Source organism: Narcine bancroftii, chromosome 13 (assembly GCF_036971445.1).
Source record: "Narcine bancroftii isolate sNarBan1 chromosome 13, sNarBan1.hap1, whole genome shotgun sequence".
NCBI classification, from domain to species: domain Eukaryota; kingdom Metazoa; phylum Chordata; class Chondrichthyes; order Torpediniformes; family Narcinidae; genus Narcine; species Narcine bancroftii.
Window position 1 is genome coordinate 43390914 of NC_091481.1, and position 27219 is coordinate 43418132.

General features: G+C 40.4%; 1 protein-coding gene across 1 annotated transcript in view; it reads right to left on the bottom strand.

Moving 5' to 3' along the window:
• Window positions 1–27219, bottom strand: part of cfap54 (cilia and flagella associated protein 54) — a 1315566-nt gene that overhangs the window by 341703 nt on the left and 946644 nt on the right. Inside the window, exon 28 of the mRNA XM_069909968.1 lies at window positions 16889–17035. Within this exon, the coding sequence (XP_069766069.1) occupies window positions 16889–17035 (147 nt within the window). The remainder of the gene's footprint in view (window positions 1–16888; window positions 17036–27219) is intronic.

Genomic DNA, 27219 nt, shown 5'->3' on the forward strand with positions numbered 1-27219 from the left:
CATCATCACCCTGTACAAAAACAAAGGCGAGAAATCAGACTGCTCAAACTACAGGGGAATCACGTTGCTCTCCATTGCAGGCAAAATCTTCGCTAGGATTCTACTAAATAGAATAATACCTAGTGTCGCTGAGAATATTCTCCCAGAATCACAGTGCGGCTTTCGCGCAAACAGAGGAACCACTGACATGGTCTTTGCCCTCAGACAGCTCCAAGAAAAGTGCAGAGAACAAAACAAAGGACTCTACATCACCTTTGTTGACCTCACCAAAGCCTTCGACACCGTGAGCAGGAAAGGGCTTTGGCAAATACTAGAGCGCATCGGATGTCCCCCAAAGTTCCTCAACATGATTATCCAACTGCATGAAAACCAACAAGGTCGGGTCAGATACAGCAATGAGCTCTCTGAACCCTTCTCCATTAACAATGGCGTGAAGCAAGGCTGTGTTCTCGCACCAACCCTCTTTTCAATCTTCTTCAGCATGATGCTGAACCAAGCCATGAAAGACCCCAACAATGAAGACGCTGTTTACATCCGGTACCGCACGGATGGCAGTCTCTTCAATCTGAGGCGCCTGCAAGCTCACACCAAGACACAAGAGAAACTTGTCCGTGAACTACTCTTTGCAGATGATGCCGCTTTAGTTGCCCATTCAGAGCCAGCTCTTCAGCGCTTGACGTCCTGCTTTGCGGAAACTGCCAAAATGTTTGGCCTGGAAGTCAGCCTGAAGAAAACTGAGGTCCTCCATCAGCCAGCTCCCCACCATGACTACCAGCCCCCCCACATCTCCATCGGGCACACAAAACTCAAAACGGTCAACCAGTTTACCTATCTCGGCTGCACCATTTCATCAGATGCAAGGATCGACAATGAGATAGACAACAGACTCGCCAAGGCAAATAGCGCCTTTGGAAGACTACACAAAAGAGTCTGGAAAAACAACCAACTGAAAAACCTCACAAAGATAAGCGTATACAGAGCCGTTGTCATACCCACACTCCTGTTCGGCTCCGAATCATGGGTCCTCTACCGGCACCACCTACGGCTCCTAGAACGCTTCCACCAGCGTTGTCTCCGCTCCATCCTCAACATCCATTGGAGCGCTCACACCCCTAACGTCGAGGTACTCGAGATGGCAGAGGTCGACAGCATCGAGTCCACGCTGCTGAAGATCCAGCTGCGCTGGATGGGTCACGTCACCAGAATGGAGGACCATCGCCTTCCCAAGATCGTATTATATGGCGAGCTCTCCACTGGCCACCGTGACAGAGGTGCACCAAAGAAAAGGTACAAGGACTGCCTAAAGAAATCTCTTGGTGCCTGCCACATTGACCACCGCCAGTGGGCTGATAACGCCTCAAACCGTGCATCTTGGCGCCTCACAGTTTGGCGGGCAGCAGCCTCCTTTGAAGAAGACCGCAGAGCCCACCTCACTGACAAAAGGCAAAGGAGGAAAAACCCAACACCCAACCCCAACCAACCAATTTTCCCTTGCAACCGCTGCAATCGTGTCTGCCTGTCCCGCATCGGACTGGTCAGCCACAAACGAGCCTGCAGCTGACGTGGACTTTTTTACCCCCTCCATAAATCTTCGTCCGCGAAGCCAAGCCAAAGAAGAAAGAGGTAAATCCTAATGTATCCCTAAACAATCATACAACATTGATTTAAGTTGATAATAACAAAAAAAGAATGTAATTAGCGATTTGATACTTTTCCTTCAACCTGTCAAATGTTAAAAAAGGACTCACTTCAAAGTCATTTATCATTCTAATTCCTTTCTTGTTCCAAATTTTAAGGAGGTTATTATCCATCATAAAAGGTAAACTCTTATTCTGAAGTAAAGGAGTATGTCAAGATAATCCACCTGAAATTCCTATAATCTTACTAACCTCCTCACACATACTTATTAAATGAAATAAAAATGGAGATTTATGACTATTTTACTCATCCATTTATAAATAAAATGGTCCCTTCTAACCTCTCCAATTCTCTGCAATTCAATATCTAACCAAGTAACAGAACTATCTAAATCAAACATTCTATTAATAATTTTCAATTGAGCTGACTTATAATAATTTATAAAATTTGGAAGCTGCATACCGCCCAACTCATATTTCCAAGTTAATTTATGTATAGAAACTTCCCCTTCCATAAAAATTTCCTCACCAAAACATTTAAATCCTTTAAAAATTTCTTTGGGAACTTACAAGGTATATTCTGAAAAAAATATTGTAGTTTAGGTAATATATTCATTTTTATACAATTCATTCTTCCTACCAACTTTAACGGAAAATCCTTCCATTTATTCAAATCTTCTTTTATTACGGACAATAATGGTAGATAATTCAAATCTATTAATTGATTTATATTTTTTATTCACTTTAATACCTAAGTACTTAATACAATTTGACCATTTAAATCCTACTATGCCTTTACATTCAGAATAATCCGCTCCCAACAAGTTCACTCTTATTCCAATTCACTTTGTAACCAGATTACTCCCCATACTGTAACAATCTTTCCTGCAATATCTTCAAGGAATCTTTGGGGTCAGTCAAATATACCAATACATCATTTGCAAATAAAATAATCTTATTTTCCATTAAATCTGAAGTAATTCTCATTATTTTATCTTCTTGCCTTATTAATTGCGTTAAAGGTTCAATCGCCAATGCAAACAAGGCTGGGGACAAAGGACACCCTTGTTTAGTAGATTGCTCTAAATTAAAGGAATCTGATAAAACTCCATTAGTCATCACTCTCGCCTTAGGTTGTTTATATATTGCCTTAATCCAATTAATAAACATTGTTCCAAACCAAAATTTTTCCAATACCTTAAATTAAAAAAAACATTTTACCCTGTCAAAAGCTTTTTCTGCGTCCAACAATAAGATCTAAGGTAAATGGGATTCTTCCCTAGAAACATTTATCAAACTAATCAATTTAATCACATTATCTGCTGAATATCTCCCTTTAATAAAACCAGTTTGATCAATATGAATCAAATTCGGTAAATACTGCGCTAATCTGTTTGCCAAAACCTTAGCCAAAATCTTATCATCAACATTCAATAATGAAATTGGCCTATAAGACCCTGGGTTTAACGGATCTTTATCATTTTTAAGAATCACCACAATAATTGCTTGAGAAGGTGATTCTGGAACCGATTGTGTATCTGATACCTGTTGAAGAACTTCCTCAAATACTGGAAAAACTAAACTTTGAAATTTTTTTTATAAAATTCTACCATAAACCCACCCTCCCCTGGAAATTTACCATTCAGCATAGAATTCAAAGCCAATCTAATTTCTCTCAAACCAATTGGTCTCTCCAACTGATCCCTAGTCCAGTCATTCAATCTTGGCAACTGCAGTCCACTTAAGAACTCCTCTATTTTACTCTCATCCTGTCTTATATCAGGGGTATCCAATTTCCTATAAAATTCCTTGAAGATATTCATTAAAATCTTGCAATCTATAAGATACCCCTGAATTCTTCCTCACTGCATTATGACATTTTCTCAGATTTCAACTGCCATGCCAATACCTTGTCTGTTTTATCTCCTAACTCATAATGTCTCTGATTAGATCATTGTAATAGCCTTTCAACTCTATAATTTTGTAACGTACTATATTTGAATTTCAAGGCATCCAGTTTACCTCCCTTCTCCTTATTCTTTTTCTCCTTTTGTAACTCCTTTTCTAAAACTCCAATTTCCTGTTCCAACCTTTCTGATTCAGCTAAATACTGCTTTTTCAATGTCCTCTCAAAAATGCTTTAAATGCATCCCATAATATGAACCTACTAATCACCGAATCTCTATGTCCAAATACTGTTGAATTTGTTTTGTTATAAACTTACAGAATCCCTCATCTTTTAACACCTCCAACGATAAGAAGGTTGCACCATTTCAGTCCCAACATACGTCAACAGCACTAACGAATGGTCAGATAAAAGCCTAGCTTTATATTCAGTCTCCACTATATATTCCATTAATTGAATCGACATTAAAAAAAGTAAATTATAGAATAATTATCGTATTGTGCTGAATAATACAAACTATCTTTCTCTTTTACATTCATCTTCCTCCTCAATTCCTTCATCAAAAACAATAACTTAGCCATTTTTTTCTTTTGTACAATTTTATCTGATTTATCCATCACTGGATCTAAGCAACAATTAAAATCCCCCCCCCCCCTTATTATCATATGGTCTTTAGATTCTGACAATATTGAGCAAGACATCCTGAAAAAAATCTTTAATCATCGACATTTGGTCCATAAATATTCGCCAAAGTTCAAGATTCTGCAAAACCTTACAATTAACTATCAACACTCTCCCAATAGCCTGACAAACAGATTCCAAAGTAAAAGATAAATTCTTATGAATTAAAATCACAAACTTTTGAATTGAAAGAAGAATAAATAACTTGACCTACCCAATCTCTTTTTAATTTTTGGTGTTCACTATCCATTAAATGCATTTCTTGCAAAAAAGCAACATCTACTTTAAATTTCTTAATCTAATTTAACACTTTCTTATGTTTAATCAAATGATTGAGCCCATTCACATTAAAAGTAGCAAATTTTAGATTAGCCATCCACTTTATCATTTCCATAGTCTATGCAGCTGGATCTCCATCCCAACAAATCAAAACAAATCACCCCTTTAAAGAAATAAAGAGAAAAACATATTTATATATATAAAAAAACTTTACTCCCCACTTTTTACCCCCTTCTAAGTAACAAGTACTATCTCCTCAAAAACACGGGTAGCGGCCCAAGCCACTAAGCGAGTGATGGTTTTGGCTTAGTTACAATTCCATCCCCCCCACCCCCCCAAACAGATTTATCACAACTTCAAAATTCACATCACAAGTATGGTAAGTTTTCTCCAATTCTTGTTCACTTGATCTTCATCCATTGAACCCTCTTCAGAATCACTCAAACTCTCTCGCTGCTTTTCATCCAATTGCTCTTTCTTCCCCAGCTTCTTCTTCCCCTTCAGAGACTCATCTCCACTTCCATTCTTTCTCGTTTGAGTTGGGGAAGATCGACCTTTCTTAAGATCCAGCAAAGACTTTGCGAGTTCCAAAGCCTCTCTCTCGTCATCAAAAAAACGAGAATCATTGTCACCATAAAAAATTTTCAGCTCCGCAGGGAATCAAAAAGCAAATTTATAACCTTTCTGCCAAAGAATCGCTTTTGCAGGATTAAATTCTTTACGCCATTTAATATTCTGACTTAAGTCCGCATGAAAAAATACCCTTCTGTTTTGAACCATCAAAGGGCCTGCCAGTCGGAAAATTAATTCCCTATCTTGATATCTCAGGCATCGAATAAAAACTGATTGGGGTTGCTGACCAGGCATTGGTTACGTCTTAAGGCTCTATGTACTCTGTCCAATTCCAAACCCTCTGAAAACATTTCAGTGCCCAACACTTTTGGTATCCATTCACGGAAAATTTTTACCAGATCTGATCCTTCAAACTCTTCTGGTAGTCCGACTATCTTCACATTATTCCTATGGCTTTGATTCTCCAAGGATTCAATTTTTCTAAAATAAATGTTCCTTCTTGACTCTCCATTCCATAAAAGTATCATCGTATGTGTCAATTTTTTCTTGATTTTGTCCGATAGATTTAACACTATCCTCCAATTTATCATCCATCTTCTTCACTTTTTCTTGCACTTTATCCACCACCTTTGTATGTTTCACCATTTCAGCCTTAACAGTAGAAATATCATCTCTAACACTAGCCAGTTGTTGATTAATGGAATTAAACCACTGTCATGTCCTGTAGCATAATTTGAAATTGACCATCAAAATAATCTTTATATTCAGTAAAAGGCCCACCCTTACCAATCTTTTCAGGCACTTCCTCTTCTGGGTCACTGATCAACTCTTCCCCAGAGCTGTGTCCATGTGGTTGATCCTCTCCCCTTCTACTGCCCCTTTAAGCTTCTTCTCAGTCTCCTCAGCTCCCCTTGGGTATGGGGCCTACTCCCAGTCGATCCAGACTCACTGGATCGACGAGTAGTAGCCCCCCCGGATTAAAAATACTTGGTTTAGTACACATGCGCATCACGGCGTGCATGTGCACTGTCTCATCTGCTTCAGGAGGGGAGCTCCAGACGCCATCTTTTCCGGGGGTCCTCAGTCTGGACACCTGTGCTACTGACAACGCTGCTGGCGGTCGACGCTGTCCAAGGGTGGGGGGGGGGGGGAGGAATAATTGAGGCTGCAGGCTCCACTTCTAAGGTAGGCCGAACTTCTTCCAAACTTACTGATGGTCTTAAAATCAGTTTCTTTTTAGTTTGAGCTCGTTTTCTTCATAGTTATAACTGATTGCTTCTTAAATCACAATTTATTAACTTTGATGTAGTTTTAGGCCACTTCAACATGGGCTTTAATTCAAATTCAAATCTGCTGGGAGAGATGTTTCAACACATCTGTCTCCTTCACCATCACGCCACCCCTTCCCCCACCCCATAAGGTATACACCCCATCGGCTATACAGGAGAAGCCAGAGAGCAGTGGTGGATGATAGCTTCTCAGACTAGAGGCCTGTGATTAGTGGTTGCTTCAGGGACCATTATGAGTAGTGGAGAGAGTAGTGAGCACCAAGTCCCTTGGAGTTGACTTAAGAAATGAGCTATCCTGTGCACACAACATCACATCACTGGTCAGGAAGGCACAACAATGACCGTCATTCCGGAGGAGACTTGGGTGCGCAAAGCTACCTGCCACCATCCTGTCAACTTTCTACAGGAGTTCTATAGAAAACATCCTGGCCAGCTATGTGATAGTGTGGAATGGTTGCTGTAAAGCACTGGATTGCAGGCCAATCCACAGGACCAAAACAGTGGCAAAGAGGATCGTTGTGCTCCCCCTCCTCTGCCTCCCCATTGACGTGATCTTCTAAGATTGTTGTTTGAAGAGTGTTCACGAAATTGTTGAGGACTCCTACCAACCCGTTCACAGTATCTTTCTGCTACTCCCATTGGGAAAGAGATACAGAGAGTATCAGAGACAAAACCACCAGGCTGAGAAACCGATTCTTCTCATGAGCAGTGAGACTGCAGAACAACTGAATGAACTGCTTATACAAACCTTGCAAGGCTCTACTATTTATTAAACAATATTGTTCGTCAGGTTGTCCTTGTACTAGCAGATTACACTCTAACAAGCATGAACGTGAACAATGAATTCAGTGCAAAACAAATTCTGTGTTAAAGAAATGGCCAATTTCTGATAATGTTTATCAGAATGTTCCATTGACCAGCACTAGTTTATTGCAATAGTCCATCTTCATAATTTGTACTTCCACGGCTGTGAGATGAGGAACAAAAGTACAGAACATGTTGGAGGTCAGAAGGCAGACATTGAATCCAGGAATGGCTAATAATAGTGCATGAACCCAATGTTCTTCTATATTAAAAAAAATTATATTTATAAATTTACAACCACACAAATAAAGCACATAATAAAAAATAATTCAAATCAATACAAATACATGTGGTGTATATAAAGAAAAAGATAGAAAGCCTCCCTATATACCACCCCTTCCCCCTTCCATCCCTGATGAAGAAAAAGAAAAAGAAAGTGAAAAAGGGACACAAGAGCCTCTCAGTAGGGGTGCCTATTACATTTAAGTTTCTTATAGTATTCTGAGACCTAAAGGAGAAAGGGAATGTCTGAGTCTCATTTAAATATTAATACCCATATTTTGTAAATAAGAGCTCCTATCTTCCAAAATATATAATTTTTATATCTTAAATTATGTAATTTTCTCAAGTGGTATACAACTCTGGACTTTAGCATGCCATCTTTCTATACCCAGATCAGTGTCAGACCATACATTTTCTTGCTATAGCTAAAGCAATTTGAACAAACTTCTTTTGATATATATTCAGTTTCAACTTTGGTTCACTATTCTTAATATCACTCAATAAAAATGGCCTTGGATCCTGTGGGAATTTAATTCCCAATATACGTTCCAATAATTTACCCATTTCTAACCAAAAAGGTTTGACTTTAGGACATTGTTAAGTAGAATGCAAAAATGGACCAATTTCCTGTCTGCATTTAAACCATAAATCCAAAAGGGTCTGATTTAATTTTTTAAAATTTATATGGAGTTAAATATAACTGATGAATAAAATTATTTTGTACCATTCTATATCTCACATTTATTGTACTTTTCATATTCTCTCGACATATCCAAATCCAATCTCATTCATCTATTTTTTTATTCAAATCTACTTCCCATCTTTGTCTAGAATTATGAAGCCCCATTTCTCGGACTTTCTTTTGTGCTAACCCTATACATCATTGAAATAAATTTCTTCATATTTCCATTACATAACAATGATTCATATTTCGTCTCAACTGGTAAGAATGGCTCTTGTCCATAATTTTCATGTAAAAATTTCATAACCTGATAATAACAACATGTAGGATTTTCAGGTATCTTAAAGTTATTTCTAATAAAAGAAATAAATGATCCTGCTTCAAAAATATCTTATCTTCTTAATTCCCTGACACTACCAAATCTTTAAAAATTTATTTCCCATAGAAAATGGAATCAATCTTTTCTGAAATAATGATGTTTTTCCAGACAATAAACCTCCTTCCCCAATTTCTTTTTCCATAGTTCAACGAAACCCTTCGATATGGGAAATTGGGAAATAAGGGACATGAGGAAAAGGTGGGTAGGTGGAGTTGAATCAGCCATGATCTTATTGAATGATGGAGCAGGCTCGACGGGCTGGATGGCCGACTCCTGCTCCTATTTCTTATGTTCTTATTAAAATCTTGCGGGTTTGGTTCAACTATTTTACTAAGTTCTATATATACCTAAGCTGCAATTTTATTTAAATCATACTTTACATTAATAAAATGCAGCTGGGCAGCATTATAATAATTCATAAAATTAGGAGGCTGCAAACACCCTAAATCATAATTCCAAGTTATCCAAAGAAACTTTTGCCATCTTTCCTTTCCATAAAAATTTCCTAATACATGCATTTAATTCTGTTTTAAATTTGAATAGGAATCGATTGAAAAAGATATTGTATTCTTGGAAAAACATTCATCTTAACACTACTTACTCTACCTATTAAAGTAATGGGTAATTTATTTCATCTTTCCAAATCTTCATTTATTCTTTTTAATAATGGAGAATAATTTAATTTAAATAATTTAAAAAAAAATTCAGCATCTACTTACTTTCTTCCCACATCTGGCCATTTAAAATCTTCTTACAGTTTACATAATCTCCCTTTACTAAAGACATAATTTCACTTTTCTCCCAACTAATTTTATAACCAGATATTTCTCCATATTCTTCTAATCTAAATTTAAGTTTATGCAACAAGATCTGCTAAATAAATCCGCAAAAAACTTATTTTATATTCTTCCTGATTCACTTTAATACCCTTTATCTTTGTCTTATGGTTTCAGCTCTTGGTGCCTGCCACATTGACCACTGCCAGTGGGCTGATATCGCCTCAAACCGTGCATCTTGGCACCTCACAGTTCGGCAGGCAGCAACCTCCTTTGAAGAAGACTGCAGAGCCCACCTCACTGACAAAAGACAAAGGAGGTAAAACCCAACACCCAACCCCAACCAACCAATTTTCCCTTGCAACCGCTGCAACCGTGTCTGCCTGTCCCGCATTGGACTTGTCAGCCACAAACGAGCCTGCAGCTGATGTGGACATTACCCCTCCATAAATCTTCATCCGCGAAGCCAAGCCAAAAAGAGAGAAGAGATGGTTTCAGCAAAGTGTTAAATTGCTTAAAAAAATAAAGCTAGTGACAGTGGACACTTTATCTACTTGATCTAGTCAATCAAACAATTATTGACATTTGACTTTCACAGTAAGGTACTGATATATTATTTTCATCCAATCAATAAATATTAACCCTAACCCAAATTTTTCCAAAATTTTAAAAAGAAAATCCTATTGTAATCTATTTTAATGCATCTAACATCACTGCAACACTCATTCACCTTTTGTTGAGCTAAATGTATTAAATTAATCAACTTTTACATATTATCTGCAGATTTCCATTTTTAACAAATCCAGTTTGATCCACATGTATTAACTTAATAAATATTTTATTAATGTATTTGTTAATACTTTAGCTAATATCTTATAGTCAGCATTTAATAACCAATGGATTTCTATCTTTCTTAGGTATTACTGTAATAATTGTTGAAAAAGAATCCAGGAGAGAATGTGTTTCAAATGCTTGATTTAATTCCTCCATAAATTGAGGTATCAAAACATCCTAATGTAGCGGCTACTATGATAGAGCTACTGAGAAAAAAAGCAATCACACACTAGGCTAGTCAACCAAACACTGGTTTGTTCCCTGGCTGTCCCGGGCTCCACGGGACAAGGTGGGACCTCGTTAAGGGACAGCTGTTGGTCCATGGAACCAGCAGGTTTAAATTGAGACTTGTTAACATCCCGTGCCTTTCAGCAGGCGACCCAGCTGATCAACGTGCTGCCCCTCGGCGCTCAGTACCGCTAGCATGCCAGCCCTTAGGTAAGTCCATGCACTGCACTAACGGTGGCGGTTTGCATTACCTTGCTGAGTGCCGCTCGGCCCACTACACAGCCGCTACATCACCCTCCCAGAATCATCACTATAATTAAAACGCCAGACACGTACGTCTAAGGCAGACACTCACGTCGTCTGGGCTGAGGGTGTAGTATGGGCAGGCTTAATAGCTGTGAATGTCCCCCAATGTCCAAGGTATACATGACTCCGTCTCTGTTAATGACGTGGAATAGTCCTTCGTATGGTTTTTGTAACAGTGCCCCTGGGACCTGTCTATGAATGAATATGAAGTCAGTGTTCAGAAGTATGGGGGAACTTGTTATTTAGGGTTGCCATGCCAGTTGGTAGAAGTCGGTTTTCTGTTAGCAATACCACTGCGGAATTGTTGAAGGGCATCCAGGTCAGAGTTGGCTGCGAAATGAACATCTCCCGGAACTGTAAGGGCTGCACCATACACCAACTCTGCAGATGATACAGACAAGTCTTCTTTTGGAGCCATGCGTACCCCCAGAAGAACCCATGGTATCTCATCGACCTAGTTGGGGCCAGTGAGTCGGGCCATAAGTGCAGATTTAAGCTGTCGGTGGAAACGCTCTACCAGGCCATTGGACTGTGGATGGTATGCTGTGGTGTGGTGTAGCTGTGTACCACAAAAAAGTGCAAAGATAGACCATAATGCCGAAGTGAACTGTGGCCCCCGGTCCGAAGTTATGTGTGTCGGCACACCGAATCTAGCGATCCAATTCAGGATGAACACTCTAGCACATGTTTCAGTATCACTGGCTGGTAATGGGATGACCTCTGGCCAGTGTGTGAAGCAGTCTACCACTGTTAGAATAAACTTCATGCCCTGTGACACTGGTAATAGTCCGACCAGGTCCATGTGTATGTGCTAAAACCTCCTGCATACTGTCGGGAAAGGCTGCAGGGGTGCCTTTGTGTGGCACTGAATCTTTGCAGACTGGCAGGAGATACACGTTCATGCCTATTGAGCAACATCTTTCTTCAGTCCATGCCATATGTACTTATTTCACATGATCTTCACTGATGTCCTGATGGATGGATGTGACAAACTGTGAATGTCGTCAAAAAGACATCACTTCCATGACAATGGGACCAATGGTCTAGGATAGCCTAATGATACATCACAAAGAAGTTTTGGTCCACCGTGCTGCGGTGCCACCTGCTGAATGTCCAGTCCAGTAATGGCTGTACTATATGTCTGTATATCAGGATCTGTGCCCTGTGCCGCAGCCAGTTCAGCAATGTTGATTCCACCTTGAATATGATGCACACTTGGTCGAGACAGCATATCCGCGACTAGATTGTCTTTTCCTGAAATGTGGTACACGTCCATAGTGAATTCTGAAATGTAGGACAAATGGCATTGCTGTCTTGCCGACCATGGATCTGTCATTTTGCTAAAGGCGAAAATGAATGGTTTATGGTCTGTAAATGCAGTGAGATGTCGACATACCAAGATATAATGGAAGTGCCATGTGGCTAGATATAAGGCCAACAGTTCCCGATCAAAGGTGCTATATTTTACTTCTGCTGGACTTAAATGGCGACTGAAGAAGGCAAGGGATTGATAATGGCCATTGATGCCCTGTTCAAGAACTGCACCCACAGCTGTACATGAGGCATCGGTGCTAAGCGTCAAAGTAGCTTCAGGGTTGTGCAAGCATTGCTGGTTTGGCCAATGCTTCTTTGGCGGACATAAACGCAACCTCTGCCTCCGAGGTCCAGATAATGTTCCTGTTTTTAGTGGAGACAATGTTAAACAGTGGTCACAGGATGTCAGCAGCTCTGGGAATAAACCTGTGATAAAAGTTTATCATTCCCAAAAATTTCTGTAGACCTTTGACAGTGGTAGGTTTGGAAGAGGTACGAATGGCGTCTACCTTGCTTGATAATGCGAATATCCCATTTGCTGTGATTCTGTGTCTTAAGAACTCCATAGTTGATCTGCCAAATTGACATTTGTTGGGGTTGATTGTTAGATCAAAGTCTTGGAGCCATTGGAAAAGGCAGCGCAAATGCAGGCAGTGATCTTGCTCATTTCGACTTGCTACAAGGATGTCGTCCAAGTAAATGTATGCAAAGTCCAAATTTCTGTCTAGTGCATGCATAAGCTACTGGAAAGTTTGCGTGGTGTTCTTTAATCCAAATGGCATTCTAAGAAATTCAAAAAGTCCGAACGGGGTAATAATTACCGTTTTGGGAATGTCATCCTCATGAATCGGTATCTGATGATATCCCTTCGCCAGATCAACCTTGAAGAATACGCGGCAATGATGTAGATGGGCGGTGAAATCTTGTATATGAGGAATTGTGTACCTGTTGGGTGCAGTGACATCATTGAGCCTACGGTAATCACCGCAGGGTCTCCATCCACCTGTTTTCTTGGGTACCATGTGTAATAGTGATGACCAAGGACTGTAGGAGCATCGAATGATACTCAACTCCTCCATTGCCATAAATTCTGCTTTTGCCTGTACCAGTTTATCGGGAGGAAGACGACGAGCCTTGGCATGAAGTAGTGGTCCTGAAGTGTCTATGTAATGAGACACACCATGGGGTATTTTGGAGACAATGAAATTGGGAATGAGAATGTGAGCAAACTCACTGAGCAGGGCAGTATAGGTATTCTTGTCCAGCGTATGCACTCCAAGCTGGGAAACTCACCCTTTGCTGCAAGCCAACAGGTATGTTTGAAAGGTGGTGGCATGAACCAATTTCCTCCATTTCACATCCACTAGCAAGTAATGGGTCCGAAGAAAGTCGGCACCCAGTATGGGCTGAGCGACAGAAGCCAAGACGCAATTTCAATGGAATGTGGTACCTCCTACACCAATGGTGATTCGTCGCGTTCCAAAGCTGGGAATGGTAGTTCCATTTGCCTCTCGAAGGGCCAGGTGTTGCTGCTTATGTGTCCTTTCAAAATAGGTTGGTGGGAGTAAACTGACCTCAGCACGAGTATCCACAAAAAATTTGCATTTACCTTTGTCGTCTTGAAGAAATAAAAGGCCTATATTTGCGTCAGCTGCCAAAGCCACTACTGGGAGCTGGATCTTGGCATTTCCCGCCTTTTTCTTGTGATAGGCACATGGTTGGACACATTTGCGGGCATTTTTTCCCCAATGGTGATGATAAAAGCACCATTCTGGATATACATCGACAAGTTCCTCCTTTTTTGACTGCACTGCGGAGACAGGAGGCTTGTAGGGTGTGGGAGGTGTACTTGCTGCCAAAACAGGCTGAATTTGAGCAGATTCCTGGGTTGGAGTTCAATAGAGCCAGTCATGCTAGCCAGTCGTGCTATGTCATGAGGATGGCTGAAATCCATGTTAGCAATGGGTAGGGCAACATGGGCTGGCAGCTTTGATAGGAGTATGGTTTCAAAAAACAGGCAATGAGAATGACCATCTGCCAACGCCAGCATTTCATTCATTATATCCGATGGATTCCTATCAATCACCCAGACCTTCCATATTCAAAAGTCTCATGCCACGTTCATGTCTCGTCAACTCCAGTGTATCCAGGAGAAACTAACGGAACCTGGTGTACTGGTTCTCTCCTGGGAGATTGGCAATGAATTTGCTTACCCGAGCTGCAGTGGCGGCATCTAAGGCGCCCACGGCATGCCAGAATTTCATGTCCTCTATTACACCCCGTAGCCGAAACTGGGTTTCAGCCTGAAGAAGCCAAACTCGAGGTAGGCACTCAGTACTGCTAGCATGCTAGCCCTTAGGTAAGTCCGTGCACTGCATTGACAGTGGCGGTTCGCATTAACACGCTGAGTGCCCGCTCGGCCCGCTACACTAACATTTTTTATAAAACTCTTCAGGAAACCCATTTTCCCCTGGTCACTTACTACTTTGTAATGAACTCATTAACCTCAATTACCTCCATTCCTGTAAAAGGAACATTCAAACTATTTGAGATAGAAATGTATTAATCATATTTTCATCTTGAATTGGTTCTGATTGATATAATTGAATAAAATTCCTTAAAAGAATAATTTATTTCTTGTGGTTTATACATAATAGTCCCAGAATGTTTTTTTAACTGCATTAATTGTTCTAGGTACCTGTTCTGCTTTTAATTGCCATGCTAATACTTTGTGAGTTCTTTCTCCTAATTCATAATATTTCTGCTTTGTTTTTTGAATTATTGTTTTTAATTTTATATGTCTGAATAATATTAAATTGATTTTTTTATTAATTGTCTTCTTTTCTTCAGATAATTTCTTTTGCAAATCTTTTTCCAATTCTCCTATATATTATTCCAACTGATTTATCTCTTTCAAATAATCTTTCTTAACTTTAACTGAATAACTTACAATTTGTCCTCTTAAATAAGCAGCAAGTGCTTCCATATCATAAATTTATTCTCTACTGAATTAAAATTTATATCCAAAAAATATTGAATTTATTTTATAAAATCGCAAAAATCCACTCTTTTTAACAACATAAAAGTAAGCCTCCATCTATATAGTGAAGGTTCCTTGTCAGGCATTGTATATACCATTAAAAGTGGAGAATGATCTGATAATATTCTAGATTTGTATTCAACAAAATTAATTCTTCCCTGTAACTGCATATATTAGAAAAAAATCTATTCTCAAATAAGAATCATGTCCATGAGAATAAAAAGAATAGACTCTCTCCTTAGGATTTAATGTATGCCATATATCTATTAAATTTAGTTCCTTCATCAAACTCAGTGTGGTTTTAGCCATTTTAGATTTTGATACCAATTTAGTTGATTTATCCAATGTAGGATCCAAACAATTAAAATGATCTCCTATTAATATTTTTCCATGTGACTCTGACAAATGTAAAAAAATATTGTGTATAAAATCTTCATCATCTACATTTGGTGCATAAATACTCATGAGTGTCCATATTTCAGAATAAATTTGACAATGAACCAGAACATTTCTTCCCACATTATTGTACTATTTTGAATTTTCACAGGTAATGTTTTCTTTATTAATATTATTACTCCTCTTGCTCTAGAATTAAAGGATGAAGATACCACTTTACCAAACCATTCCCTTTTTAATTTCAAGTGTTCTTTTTCAGTCAAATGAGTTTCTTGTAAAAGTGCAATATCAACTTTCATCTTTTTCATAGAAGCAAAAATCATTTTTCTTTTAATTTGACTATGAAGCCCATTAACATTAAAACTAAGAAAAATTAGTGTTTTATTCCCATCCATTATTTAAATCAAGTTCTCTTTCAGTTCCACCCTCCCAGGTCTCTATCGTCAAACACAAGCAACTCCTGTGTACATCTCTGTCTCAAAGAAAAATTATAGAAAAGGGAAAAAGATAAACAAATAAATATATGACCTCCCCCCACCCCAAAAGCTATTTGAATAAAATATACAGCACTAACCCCCTCCACCATACAGGTTGTGGCTCCCACGACAATATGGCACATGATGGATAAGGCAAGCAAGGAAACAAACATCCAACCTCCAGGGAAAAGAATATATCAATGATAAAGTTTAATCAAAGCAGTCTTTCAGCAGCCACTTCCAGGTCAGCATTTACTGGATCATCATCGATTATGACTTTGTTCCTCCAGACCCATCTGCAACTCCTGCTGACAGGTTGAAACCTGTAACAGTACAGCTCTCTTAGGTGTAAGCTATATCAGTACCACCTCCCCTTGGATTTTTCATTGAGGACTTGAACCTCCCACTCCCTGATGATCTTCTTTAATTGATGGAAGAGATGCAGCAAAAACTCTTGGTTCTTCTGCTGCCGCGAAAAATATAGATTGGTTGTTACCTAGAAACACCTTTAATGTCGCTGGGTGTCTGAATGTAAACTTGTAACCTTTCTTCCAAAGAATCACCTTCACTAGATTGACTCTTTTCTTCTGTCCACCACCCCCTTGCTCAAATCAGCATAAAAGAAAATTTTATTCCCATCAATAAAGAAGAAATACTGAATCAAGAGAAAAAAAGGCTTAAAAGAAAAGGAAACAGAAACATATTAATAAATAAATACTTTCATCTTGAAGTAGAATTATTTACTTTTCAGGCAAAATAAAAAATTCCCATATAACTAAGACACATCCTGATATTGAATGGAGTTAACTTTCTAATGGAAAACTACAAATGCAAATCCTGAATAATGGAAAGCCGGCAAACTGAGGATTCAATTTATATTTGATCTTTCTCAATCTAAATTGTTTGCCAATTTGCACCATAATAGAATGTGTAACTCACAAATCATTCATCTTCAGCAAGCTATGACACTGATTAAAAGTATACTTCCATAGTGAGGAGTATTTACATTTTGTTCTTGTAATAGTCCGACATCCGTCTTGGTTCCAAATGCTTTTGGTTCTCCAGTAGTGCTATGAAGTGTTGAGAATAGAACCTTCTTTCCAATGGCTGCTACTTCTAATGCAAGATCATTTTCTTTCCAACAGTGTAATACCTATGGACATGAAACAATAGTTTACGTCTGTAAAATGCTAGAGTAATAAGTTTCCCACTGAAAGTTACTCTGGGTAAGGGTAGGAAGTTTATTTCAAAATCTTTTGATCAATGAGTGTTCAAGTAAAAATTTAATTCAATATTGGAGAGAATATTCCAATTGCAGAATCAAATGGAAGGATATTGGGTGCTGGAACCTTGTCACAACATTTAAAATATAACATATGTCTGTATCAAAGGGAGACCACACATATTCATGGCGACAAAATGAGTTTTTGGCACATGACATACAGGTTATCATGGTGTTCCATGATTTGTCCAGAGAATTCAGAGTATCTTTAGATTTCAATAATGCCATTATTCCTCTTATAAAACTGGCTTAACATGATCAGCTGCAAAAGAATAAACATGAGCTCCATCTCAATAGGATCCACATGGCATTTGGGTGAACTTACCACTTTACCTGATAGATTCTAATGGCCAGTGGAGAGAGACATGGTTACAGAGTAACAAAGGCTGGGAAATAAATATTCTCAGATTCTTGGCATCTGGATACACATAATGGAGGAAGAATTGGAACAGGTCTGATAATAAAGATTGAGAATATAATTTGACTCAGAAAAACAACAAGTCAGATCAATTTGGGTAGATATAACAAATAATAAACAAAAGAAATAATTTGTCTTAGTAGCCTCTCAGCCCCCTAAAGATGGGAATGTAATTAAACATGATAAAAAAATTAAAAAATACAAGGGATGTTAAAAAGGGTAGTGTAATGGGGAACTTAAATATTCACAAGATTGAGCAAATCAGAAGAATGTATCTATAAATGGGATGCAAGATTGGTGGTTGGATAAAAATAAACACTCTCTTTTGTTACTTTCAGTTGAGAGCATATTTGAGAGATAAGTTAGGACCAACCATGTTGCTGCCTGCTTGTAGTGAAGTAGAATTTTTTATTAGAAGAGGAATTGTTAAGGAATTTACTTTTGCAGTATATTCTTTACTACAATCAGGAACTCTTAAAGGTGGAATCCACAAGTCTAGACAGATGTGGGAGTTGGATTTAAATGTTACATTTGATGAGCGAAGATGGGCGGATCTTTGTAGAGTTGTATGACAATAATATAGACTAGTTCAATATAATTTCCTACATCAGTTATATCTTACACCACAGAAATTGAATAGGTTGAACTAGATGTGGTGAAGAAATAGGAACTTTTTTACATTCAACTTGGTCCTGTTCCAAGGTTTTCTTCGGTTGGAACACTTTTTGGAACAAACTACTTCTTCAAAATTCAGATTTAGTTTTATTGGGAATGTTGAAGGAACAAAACTTAAATTAAAATTATCAATGAAAGTTTGTTAAAATTGAATTAACAGTGGCAAGAAAATGTATTGCAGTTACAGTACAACTCCGATTATCTGAAATGGTCGCAACCGTTTTTTTTCGGAGAACTGGTCATTTTTTAAAAACCACCCAAGAGCATCAGCAAACCACTTGTAACAACAACAAACAACAAAGAAAGGCTTTCTAAGCATTAAAATAAAGTTTAATTCTCACTAAAAAATGTTCGCACCCTCCAATCACTGACACTTCCCCACCAAGGCTCCACTCATTCTGGGAGCCCGAGTCCGCTGCTGCCGGCACTGCCGGGAGTCCGAGGTCTGCTGCTGCCGGTACCACCGGGAGTCTGAGTCCCCTGCTGCCACCCAAAGTCCCCGGTCAGTTCAGTTCTAAAAAAATTCAAATATCCTCGTTTAACCAAAATTTTTACAAAATTTGGATAACTGAGGATTTTGGAGAGTCCGATTCGAGATAATCAAAGTTGTACTGTACTCGGAAATCAGACATGGATTTGTGTTTGGCACAATAGAATGCAGAAATTCAAGGTAGTATCCTTTAAGAAAAACATATATAATTTAAGAAATAAATATGCTGGGTTTCTACAAATTTGGTGCCCATATAGCCAATTATTAGGTTTAAATTTATAATGTTGGGCTTCTGTATCTCTGAACTCACAAGAAATCTCCTCCAAAGATTTTGATAAAAGATTTTAGATGTGCTAGAAGATATTCCTCTGTGCAATCCTGAAAGTCTTTACTCTTTCTTTTTATATAAATATTTTATTTTACTTCTACAAATTATTCTGAGGGTGGGATTTGGGGGGAGGATGGTTTTCGTGTGGGGATATATATATATATATATATATATATAAATATATATTCACACTCACATCACATGTATGTAGCTTCAGATTGTTGTTTCTACTTTATATGTTGAACTTGATCATACATGTTTGGGTGTGTGTGTGGGGTGAGGTTGTGTGTGTGGGGTGTGGGAGGTTGCGTGTGAGTGGGTGGATGGGTGTGTGTGTGGGTTATGGGTGTGTGTGGGTTATGGGTGTGTGTGTGGGAGATGTGGGTGTGTGTTTGTGGTGTTGTGAGTGAGGTGTGGGTGGGTGTGTGTGGGGTGTGGGTGTTGTGAGTGGAGTGTGGGTGTTGTGAGTGGGGTGTGGGTCTGTGTGGGATGTGTGTGGAGGGTGTGTCTGTGTGAGGTGTGGATGTGTGTGTGGGTAGGTGTGGATGGGTGTTTGTGTGGGGTGTGGGTGAGTGTGTGTATGGGGTGTGTGTGATTGTTTTTGTGGGGTGTGTGTGGAGTGTGGTTGGGTATGTGTGTGGGGTGTGTGTGTGTTTGTGTGGGGTGTAGGTGTGGGACGGTGTGTGTGTGGGGTGTGGGAGGGTGTGTGTGGGGTGTGGGTGAGTGTGTGTGTGTGTGGGTGAGTGTGTGTGGAGTGTGGATGGGTGTGTGTGTGTGGGTGTGTATGGGTGTGGGTAAGTGTGTGTGGAGAGTGGATGGGTGTGGGTGAGTGTGTGTGGAGTGTAGATTGGTGTGTTTATGTGTATGTGGGTGGGTGTGAGTGAGTGTTTGTGTGTGGGTGGGTGTGTGTGTGTGTGTGTAGGTAGGTGTGTGTGTGTGGATGGGTGTTTGTGGGTGGGTGTGTGTGTGGGGTGTGGGTGAGTGTGTGTGTGGATGGGTGTGTGTGGGTGGGTGTGTGTGTGTGGGGTGTGGGTGAGTGTGTGGAATGTGGATGGGTGAGTGTGGGGTGTGGGTGAGTGAATGTGTGGAGTGTGGATGGGTGTGTGTGGAGTGTGGATGGGTGTAGGGGTAGGTGTGGGTGTGTGTGTGGGTAGGTGTGGATGGGTGTTTGTGTGGGGTGTGGGTGAGTGAATGTGTGGAGTGTGGATGGGTGTGTGTGGAGTGTGGATGGGTGTAGGGGTAGGTGTGGGTGTGTGCGGTGTATGTGTGTGGGGTGCGTTTGTGTGTGGGTGAGTGTGTGGATGTGTTTGGGTGTGGATGTGTGGCTGTGTGTACATGTGGTTCCTCTGCCGGCTCGAGGACGGTTCCAGCAACATTGCTGCCAAGGTGGGGTGGTTGTTGACCTGCTGGCACCTCCAGAACCCAATCCCAGGTCTGCTCCATGCCTTCTGCAGGATATCCTAGTCAGTGGTGAGATTGTTTTTTAAAGAAATGGGCAGAGTTCCACTTATCAGGATGTGGGCTTCGCTCACATTTCTTCCAGGTCACTTCTCTGTGGATCACTCAAGCAGGGGCACGACTCCAAAACAAAATGCTTTTCCGAGACTCGGTGGTGGGAGTTGAGCTTGAGCCTCTTCCAAAACCACAGAGGGAATTCTGTTTTGTGTGAAGGATGCAGTGAATCTCATGAAGGAAGGTGGTGTCTGACAGGATTTTGGCAGGGCCTTTTATCAAGAATTTGGTTTCATTTTGGTGAGTGGGAAATTTTTTGCGAAGTTTTCCCTTTTGTTGTAAATTGTACACCCTTCATTTATGCATCACATGCCAGCAATTTTGTTTTTGCTGCTTCACCAAGAGAGATGCTGATTTATTGGATTTTCTCATCTGAGTTTGGTGAGAAAGAACATTCATTTTAAAAGGCACAGGATTTGAGAATATTGTTCTCAAGTAATATTCCTGCTGAAATCCCAGTGAAGTCTTGTGTTCTTTGTGGTGTCTCTCTTGAATAAAACAAAGCATGAAAAGTCCTGCCTAATAGAAACATAAAAGATCCTGAGAGTAGGAGAATTTGCTTCAGTGATCTAGTGTTCAAATAGAACCTTTCTAACTGCTCATCACTGTGTGGCTGTTCCTTCTACTGTTTGCTGGGAGGGGGAATGGAGAGTTGGCGACCACCAACCGGCATTAACGCATGCGTGTGGTGCATCTCTCCCTCCCCCAAGACATGGAGTCGGCAGAATGAGAAGACGAGGAGCACGTTACAGAGAGGAAACAAGGACAGGTAGGGAAGCCGGTGGATGGCGTAGCAGCAGCGAGGGATTATTGCAGGGTGAAGGGTTGAAGTATGTTTTAATGGTGCAATTTCAGGGCTTGACCTAGGCACTAATTTCCCAAGATATGCCACTGGATGACAAAGCTTGACCTGTGAACTTGGAAGAAAAAGCATGAGCACTCTGTTGTGTTCAGAATAGGTTCAACAGGTTCAAGGATAATCAACTGAAGTCTATGCTTACACACAGGGGAAATCTGGTGGGCAGATCTAACCCTTGTTTGGCAGGTGAGGTCACGTGATCCTCCCATATCACACTCATCCTACTCCACAGTCGAGACACCAGCTCTTCACATCTTGGAGCTCCTCTCTCACGTCCACTCCTCGACTGCAGAAGGAGGAGTTGCTGCAGGTCAGTCTGGAGTTGGCTCAGTTCTCTCTGCCTCTGCCTTGCTCTCCAAAAATATGTGAGAATAAAGAACCTCTTGATGTTACCCTTGGTCCCTTCCTACTGGTTCAAATCAAAGAAGTCAAAGAAAAGTTTCATGGTTCTCCAACCTGCAAAATCTTTCTTTAGTTCCTCTATTTCTCTGGGGTCAACAACATATTCCCCTGCCCTGCCTTCTGATCCTTCCGTAGGTGATAGGAGGCAGGGAGAAGTCAGAGAAGAACTCTGGCATGACTGCCTTTGACACAAAGAGGAAGTCTATCCGAGATCAAATTGAGCCATCCAATCTCAACGAAGTCAGCTGGGGATGTCCTCCACCAGCAAGGTTGCTGAACGCACTGCATAGCTCTGTGCTCTTTACCGTCTCCATCAGAACTCTACCACCTAATCATCAAGCCACATCGATGATGCAGCTAAAGTCAACGGCCAGAATGACTGGTCTGGATGTCGCCTGCAATGGTGAGAGTTGCTGGAAGATGGACAGCCCCTTGTTCCACATGTACTGATCAGTCAGAGCGAGTGTTGCGGTACATTAGATCCACCATGAGAAGATGTCCATTAACCACCTTCTTGACCTCAGTGATTATAGATAACCAGCAAGATACCAGACCAGAACAGTGGCACCATAATCATTCCACCCCCCCCCCCCCCCCACACTCTTATTATACTGACAACCTATGGGGCCTCCTCTGATGGTTCCTAAGGTGTTGCCACCCACTCTGAAAGCCACATCTGCCTTGACATTGGCCAGGTATTGCAAGTAACCTACCCATCGCAGAGTGTATATTAAATTCAAACATAAGACGCCCAAATACCCAAATTAACCCACAACCCCCATACTTGTTTGGGAGAAAATCAGAGCACCTAGAGGAAACCCACACAGACACAGGGTGAACATAAAAAGTCTTATGACAGCACAGGATTCAAACTGGCTACTGTGTTCACTGGAGTCTACAGTTTGCAATCTTTACAGTCCAGTAGCAATGAGCCTGTGAGGCCTCATGCACACTGCTTTCATGAATTGCAGCAATGTTTTCAGCCTCAGACACAGGTGATTTTTAATTTTAAAAAAATTTAGATATACAGCACAGCAACAGGCCATTTGAGTCCATGTTGGCCAATTTACACCCCATGGAAGGATGAAATTGGAGGCCTCAGAGAAAACCCACGCAGACATGGGGAAAATCTACAAACTTTCACAGACATCATGGGATTTGAACCCAGGACTGGTCCCGATCGCTGGCACCCTAAAAGTGTTGTATTAATGGCAAAGCCAACCATGCTGCCCTAAATCATCCTCTGAAAGTTGGGTCTCCTGAGGCAAAGCTAATGGGGGGGGGGGGGGGAGATGCATCTTTGCTCCTCGTTCTCTACTGCTGGTCACTGGGTGCTGTACATCCCATAATTTGACTTGCTTGGAACCTGATCCCCTCCTTTCTTTCACCTCCTCGGTCCTCATCGGGTAGTTGTGCTGGGTTCATCCTCAGGTGACGAGAGGTTGCAGCTTCTGTTTGCAACTTTATCCTTTTCTTCCCACTTCATGTATTGTTGGTTGACAGTTTCTTTTGTGAGACTTGTTGTTGCCATCTGGTAGGAGGGCATTAACATCAGTTTCCCCCTTTCTTTCCCTAGCCTTTAATTCGAATGCCTGATTTTTCATTCATACCTTGAGTATGAGTATGAGTTGAAGCATCTGAGTTGAGGTGCCTTGAAATTATGACGGAGAGGGAGGAGTCACATGATGGAGTAGTGGCCGGACGGTGAACCCCAGCCCTCTCCAGAAAAGTCGGGAAAAACAAGAGAAAATACAAAGGCACAGAAAAAAAAGTTAAAGAAAAGTGAGTATAAAGGTGGAAAGAAGATGGCGACAAAAAAATAAAAATCAAAATCAACGGTAAGAAGAGAGGAAGAGAAGACAACGGAGGAAGAAGGAGAAGGCCTTACCTGTTCGAAGAGGCCCGCGGTGGAGAGAGAAACCCGCTTCCTCAGGTCGGTAGAAATAGGACTACAAAAATGGCTCGCTGAGCCGAGTAAAAGTGCGCAACCGCGCATGAAAAAAAACACACCGACGGGAGGGGTGACCAGCTGGGGAGTCGATCTCCACAGCCGGCAACGACAGCTGCAGAACACCTGCAGCAAGAAGAGAACACAGAAGTCAATGAAAACAAGAAAGAAGAGAAGAAAAGGGCAACAAAGAAACAACAGATGGCCAACCCAGAGGAAGAAGAAGAGGAAGAGGAAGAGTACAGTGAAATAGAAGAAGAAAAGAAAGGCAAGATAAAGGAGGTACTTTCTCTTATTAAAGGATACATGGAGTCATTTAAAGAATGGCAAACACAGGAATTTAATGATTTAAGAAAAAGAATAAACAACACAGAAGAGAAAATGAATAAAATAGATATGACCTTAACAGAAATGGGAAAGAAAATGGACAAGATGGAAGAGCGGGAAGTAGCAGCAGAAATGGAGGTAGAGGACTTAAAAAAGAAATTGGAGGAATCTAATAAAAAAACTAAAGAGACACAAGAACTACTAGCTCAAAAAATAGATATAATGGAAAATTATAACAGAAGAAATAACATAAAGATAGTGGGCCTTAAGGAAGATGAAGAAGGCAAGAATATGAGGGAGCTTATAAAAGATTGGATCCCTAAGACCCTAGGATGTCCAGAACTACAGCAAGAAATGGAAATAGAAAGGGCACATAGAGCATTGGCCTCTAAACCACAACCACAACAAAAACCAAGATCTATTTTAGTAAAATTCCTAAGATATACTACAAGAGAAAAGGTACTGGAGAAGACAATGGAAAAAGTAAGAGAGGGCAACAATCCACTGGAGTATAAAGGGCAAAAAATCTTCATTTATCCAGATATAAGTTTTGAACTCCTAAAGAAGAGAAAAGAGTTCAATACAGCAAAGGCGATTTTATGGAAGAAAGGGTATAAATTTATACTAAAGCATCCAGCGGTATTGAAAATATTTATTCCAGGACAACAAAACAGACTATTCTCGGATCCAGAAGAAGCACGAAAATTTGCAGAACAATTACAAAAATAGACTGAGGGATGAAGACGGGTAATGAGAGTAAAAATGATCACAATTGATATGTATGTGGGTAAAGACAAAAATAGACTGAGGGATGAAGATGGGTAATGAGAGTAAAAATGATCACGATTGATATGTATGCGGGTAAAGAGGTATAAGAGTGAATAGAGACAATGTGCATACGTGAATGTATCTGTACTTAGAGGAAAATATAGATAGTGTAAGGTAAAACATCATGAGATGGGAATGTACGGGGCAGTAACAAGATGTGAATGCATCCTTGTACTTACAAGATAAGAGAGACATTGATGGATTGAGAGGCAGGAAGCTAGCAGGGAAAGGATAGCAACAGTTTTAGTCATTGGACAAGTAATGATATGATGATGTTCTAAGCACATATCCAAGGGTATAAAAAATCACCATTTTGCTGATAACGGCAGAATGCATTCTCCGACTAACATGTTTAGTCGCAAGTGTTACAATCCGGTAATAAAGAACAAAGAACCCTGATTTCGACTCAGCCTGGTGTTTGTCTCACTCATTCATGAACAAAGCAGACCTAACAATAGTATAGACAAGAATTAATAAAGGAAGGTAATGGAATAGAGAGAATAAGGAGGGAATTAAAAGAGTGACCTTTGTGACATATGAAAAGTGAAATCTTTTCTGGGGGGGGCTGGGTGGGGGGAAATAGCAGTCACTGCAAAATCAGTTGACGCTTGCGAGTGGATTCGCAAACCCAAATGGAGAGGGGAGATGTGGTTGTCCGACAAGGGATAAAGGACAACTCAGGAGGGGAAGGGGAGATTGGGGATAAAGAAGATATAAATAGGAGAATAAGGAAAATGTTGGATGTTGTAGGAATGTTGTCTTATAAAGAGTTGAAAATAAGAAAACAGAAATGGAAAAGGAGGAAAGGTAATGATGGAAAAACGGAAAGAGAAGATAAACAAAATATAAAATAGCTACGCTGAACTATATGACTTTAAATATTAATGGAATACATAACCAAATTAATAGGAAGAAACTACTAAATTTACTGAAAAAGGAAAAAATTGATATAGCATTTGTCCAAGAAACACACTTAACTGAATTGGAGCACAAAAAATTAAAGAGAGATTGGGTAGGACATGTAACAGCAGCATCGTATAATTCAAAAGCAAGAGGAGTGGCTATATTAATTAGTAAAAATGTGCCATTTAAAATAGAAGAGGAAATAATAGATCCAGCAGGGAGATATGTTATGATAAAATGTCAGATATATTCGGAGTTTTGGAATCTACTTAATGTATATTCACCTAACGAAGAAGATCAAAAGTTTATGCAAGATATCTTTTTGAAGGTAGCTAATACGCAAGGGAACATACTAATAGGAGGGGATTTCAACCTGAATTTGGATCCAAATATGGATAAAACGGGGAAAAAAATTAACAGGAAGAACAAAGTAACCAAATTTATAATTAAATCAATGCAAGAAATGAAACTTTTGGATATATGGAGGAAACAAAACCCAAAAGAAAAGGAATACTCATACTACTCGGCTAGACATAAAACATACTCAAGAATAGACCTATTTTTGTTATCAGCTAGTATGCAGGATAGAGTAAGAAAAACAGAATATAAAGCGAGAATGCTATCGGACCATTCACCCTTAATATTGACAGTAAAGCTAGAGGACATCCCTCCAAGAATGTATCTTTGGCTTGGCTTCGCGGACGAAGATTTATGGAGGGGGTAAAAAGTCCACGTCAGCTGCAGGCTCGTTTGTGGCTGACCAGTCCGATGCGGGACAGGCAGACACGATTGCAGCGGTTGCAAGGGAAAATTGGTTGGTTGGGGTTGGGTGTTGGGTTTTTCCTCCTTTGCCTTTTGTCAGTGAGGTGGGCTCTGCGGTCTTCTTCAAAGGAGGCTGCTGCCCGCCAAACTGTGAGGCGCCAAGATGCACGGTTTGAGGCGTTATCAGCCCACTGGCGGTGGTCAATGTGGCAGGCACCAAGAGATTTCTTTAGGCAGTCCTTGTACCTTTTCTTTGGTGCACCTCTGTCACGGTGGCCAGTGGAGAGCTCGCCATATAATACGATCTTGGGAAGGCGATGGTCCTCCATTCTGGAGACGTGACCCATCCAGCGCAGCTGGATCTTCAGCAGCGTGGACTCGATGCTGTCGACCTCTGCCATCTCGAGTACCTCGACGTTAGGGGTGTGAGCGCTCCAATGGATGTTGAGGATGGAGCGGAGACAACGCTGGTGGAAGCGTTCTAGGAGCCGTAGGTGGTGCCGGTAGAGGACCCATGATTCGGAGCCGAACAGGAGTGTGGGTATGACAACGGCTCTGTATACGCTTATCTTTGTGAGGTTTTTCAGTTGGTTGTTTTTCCAG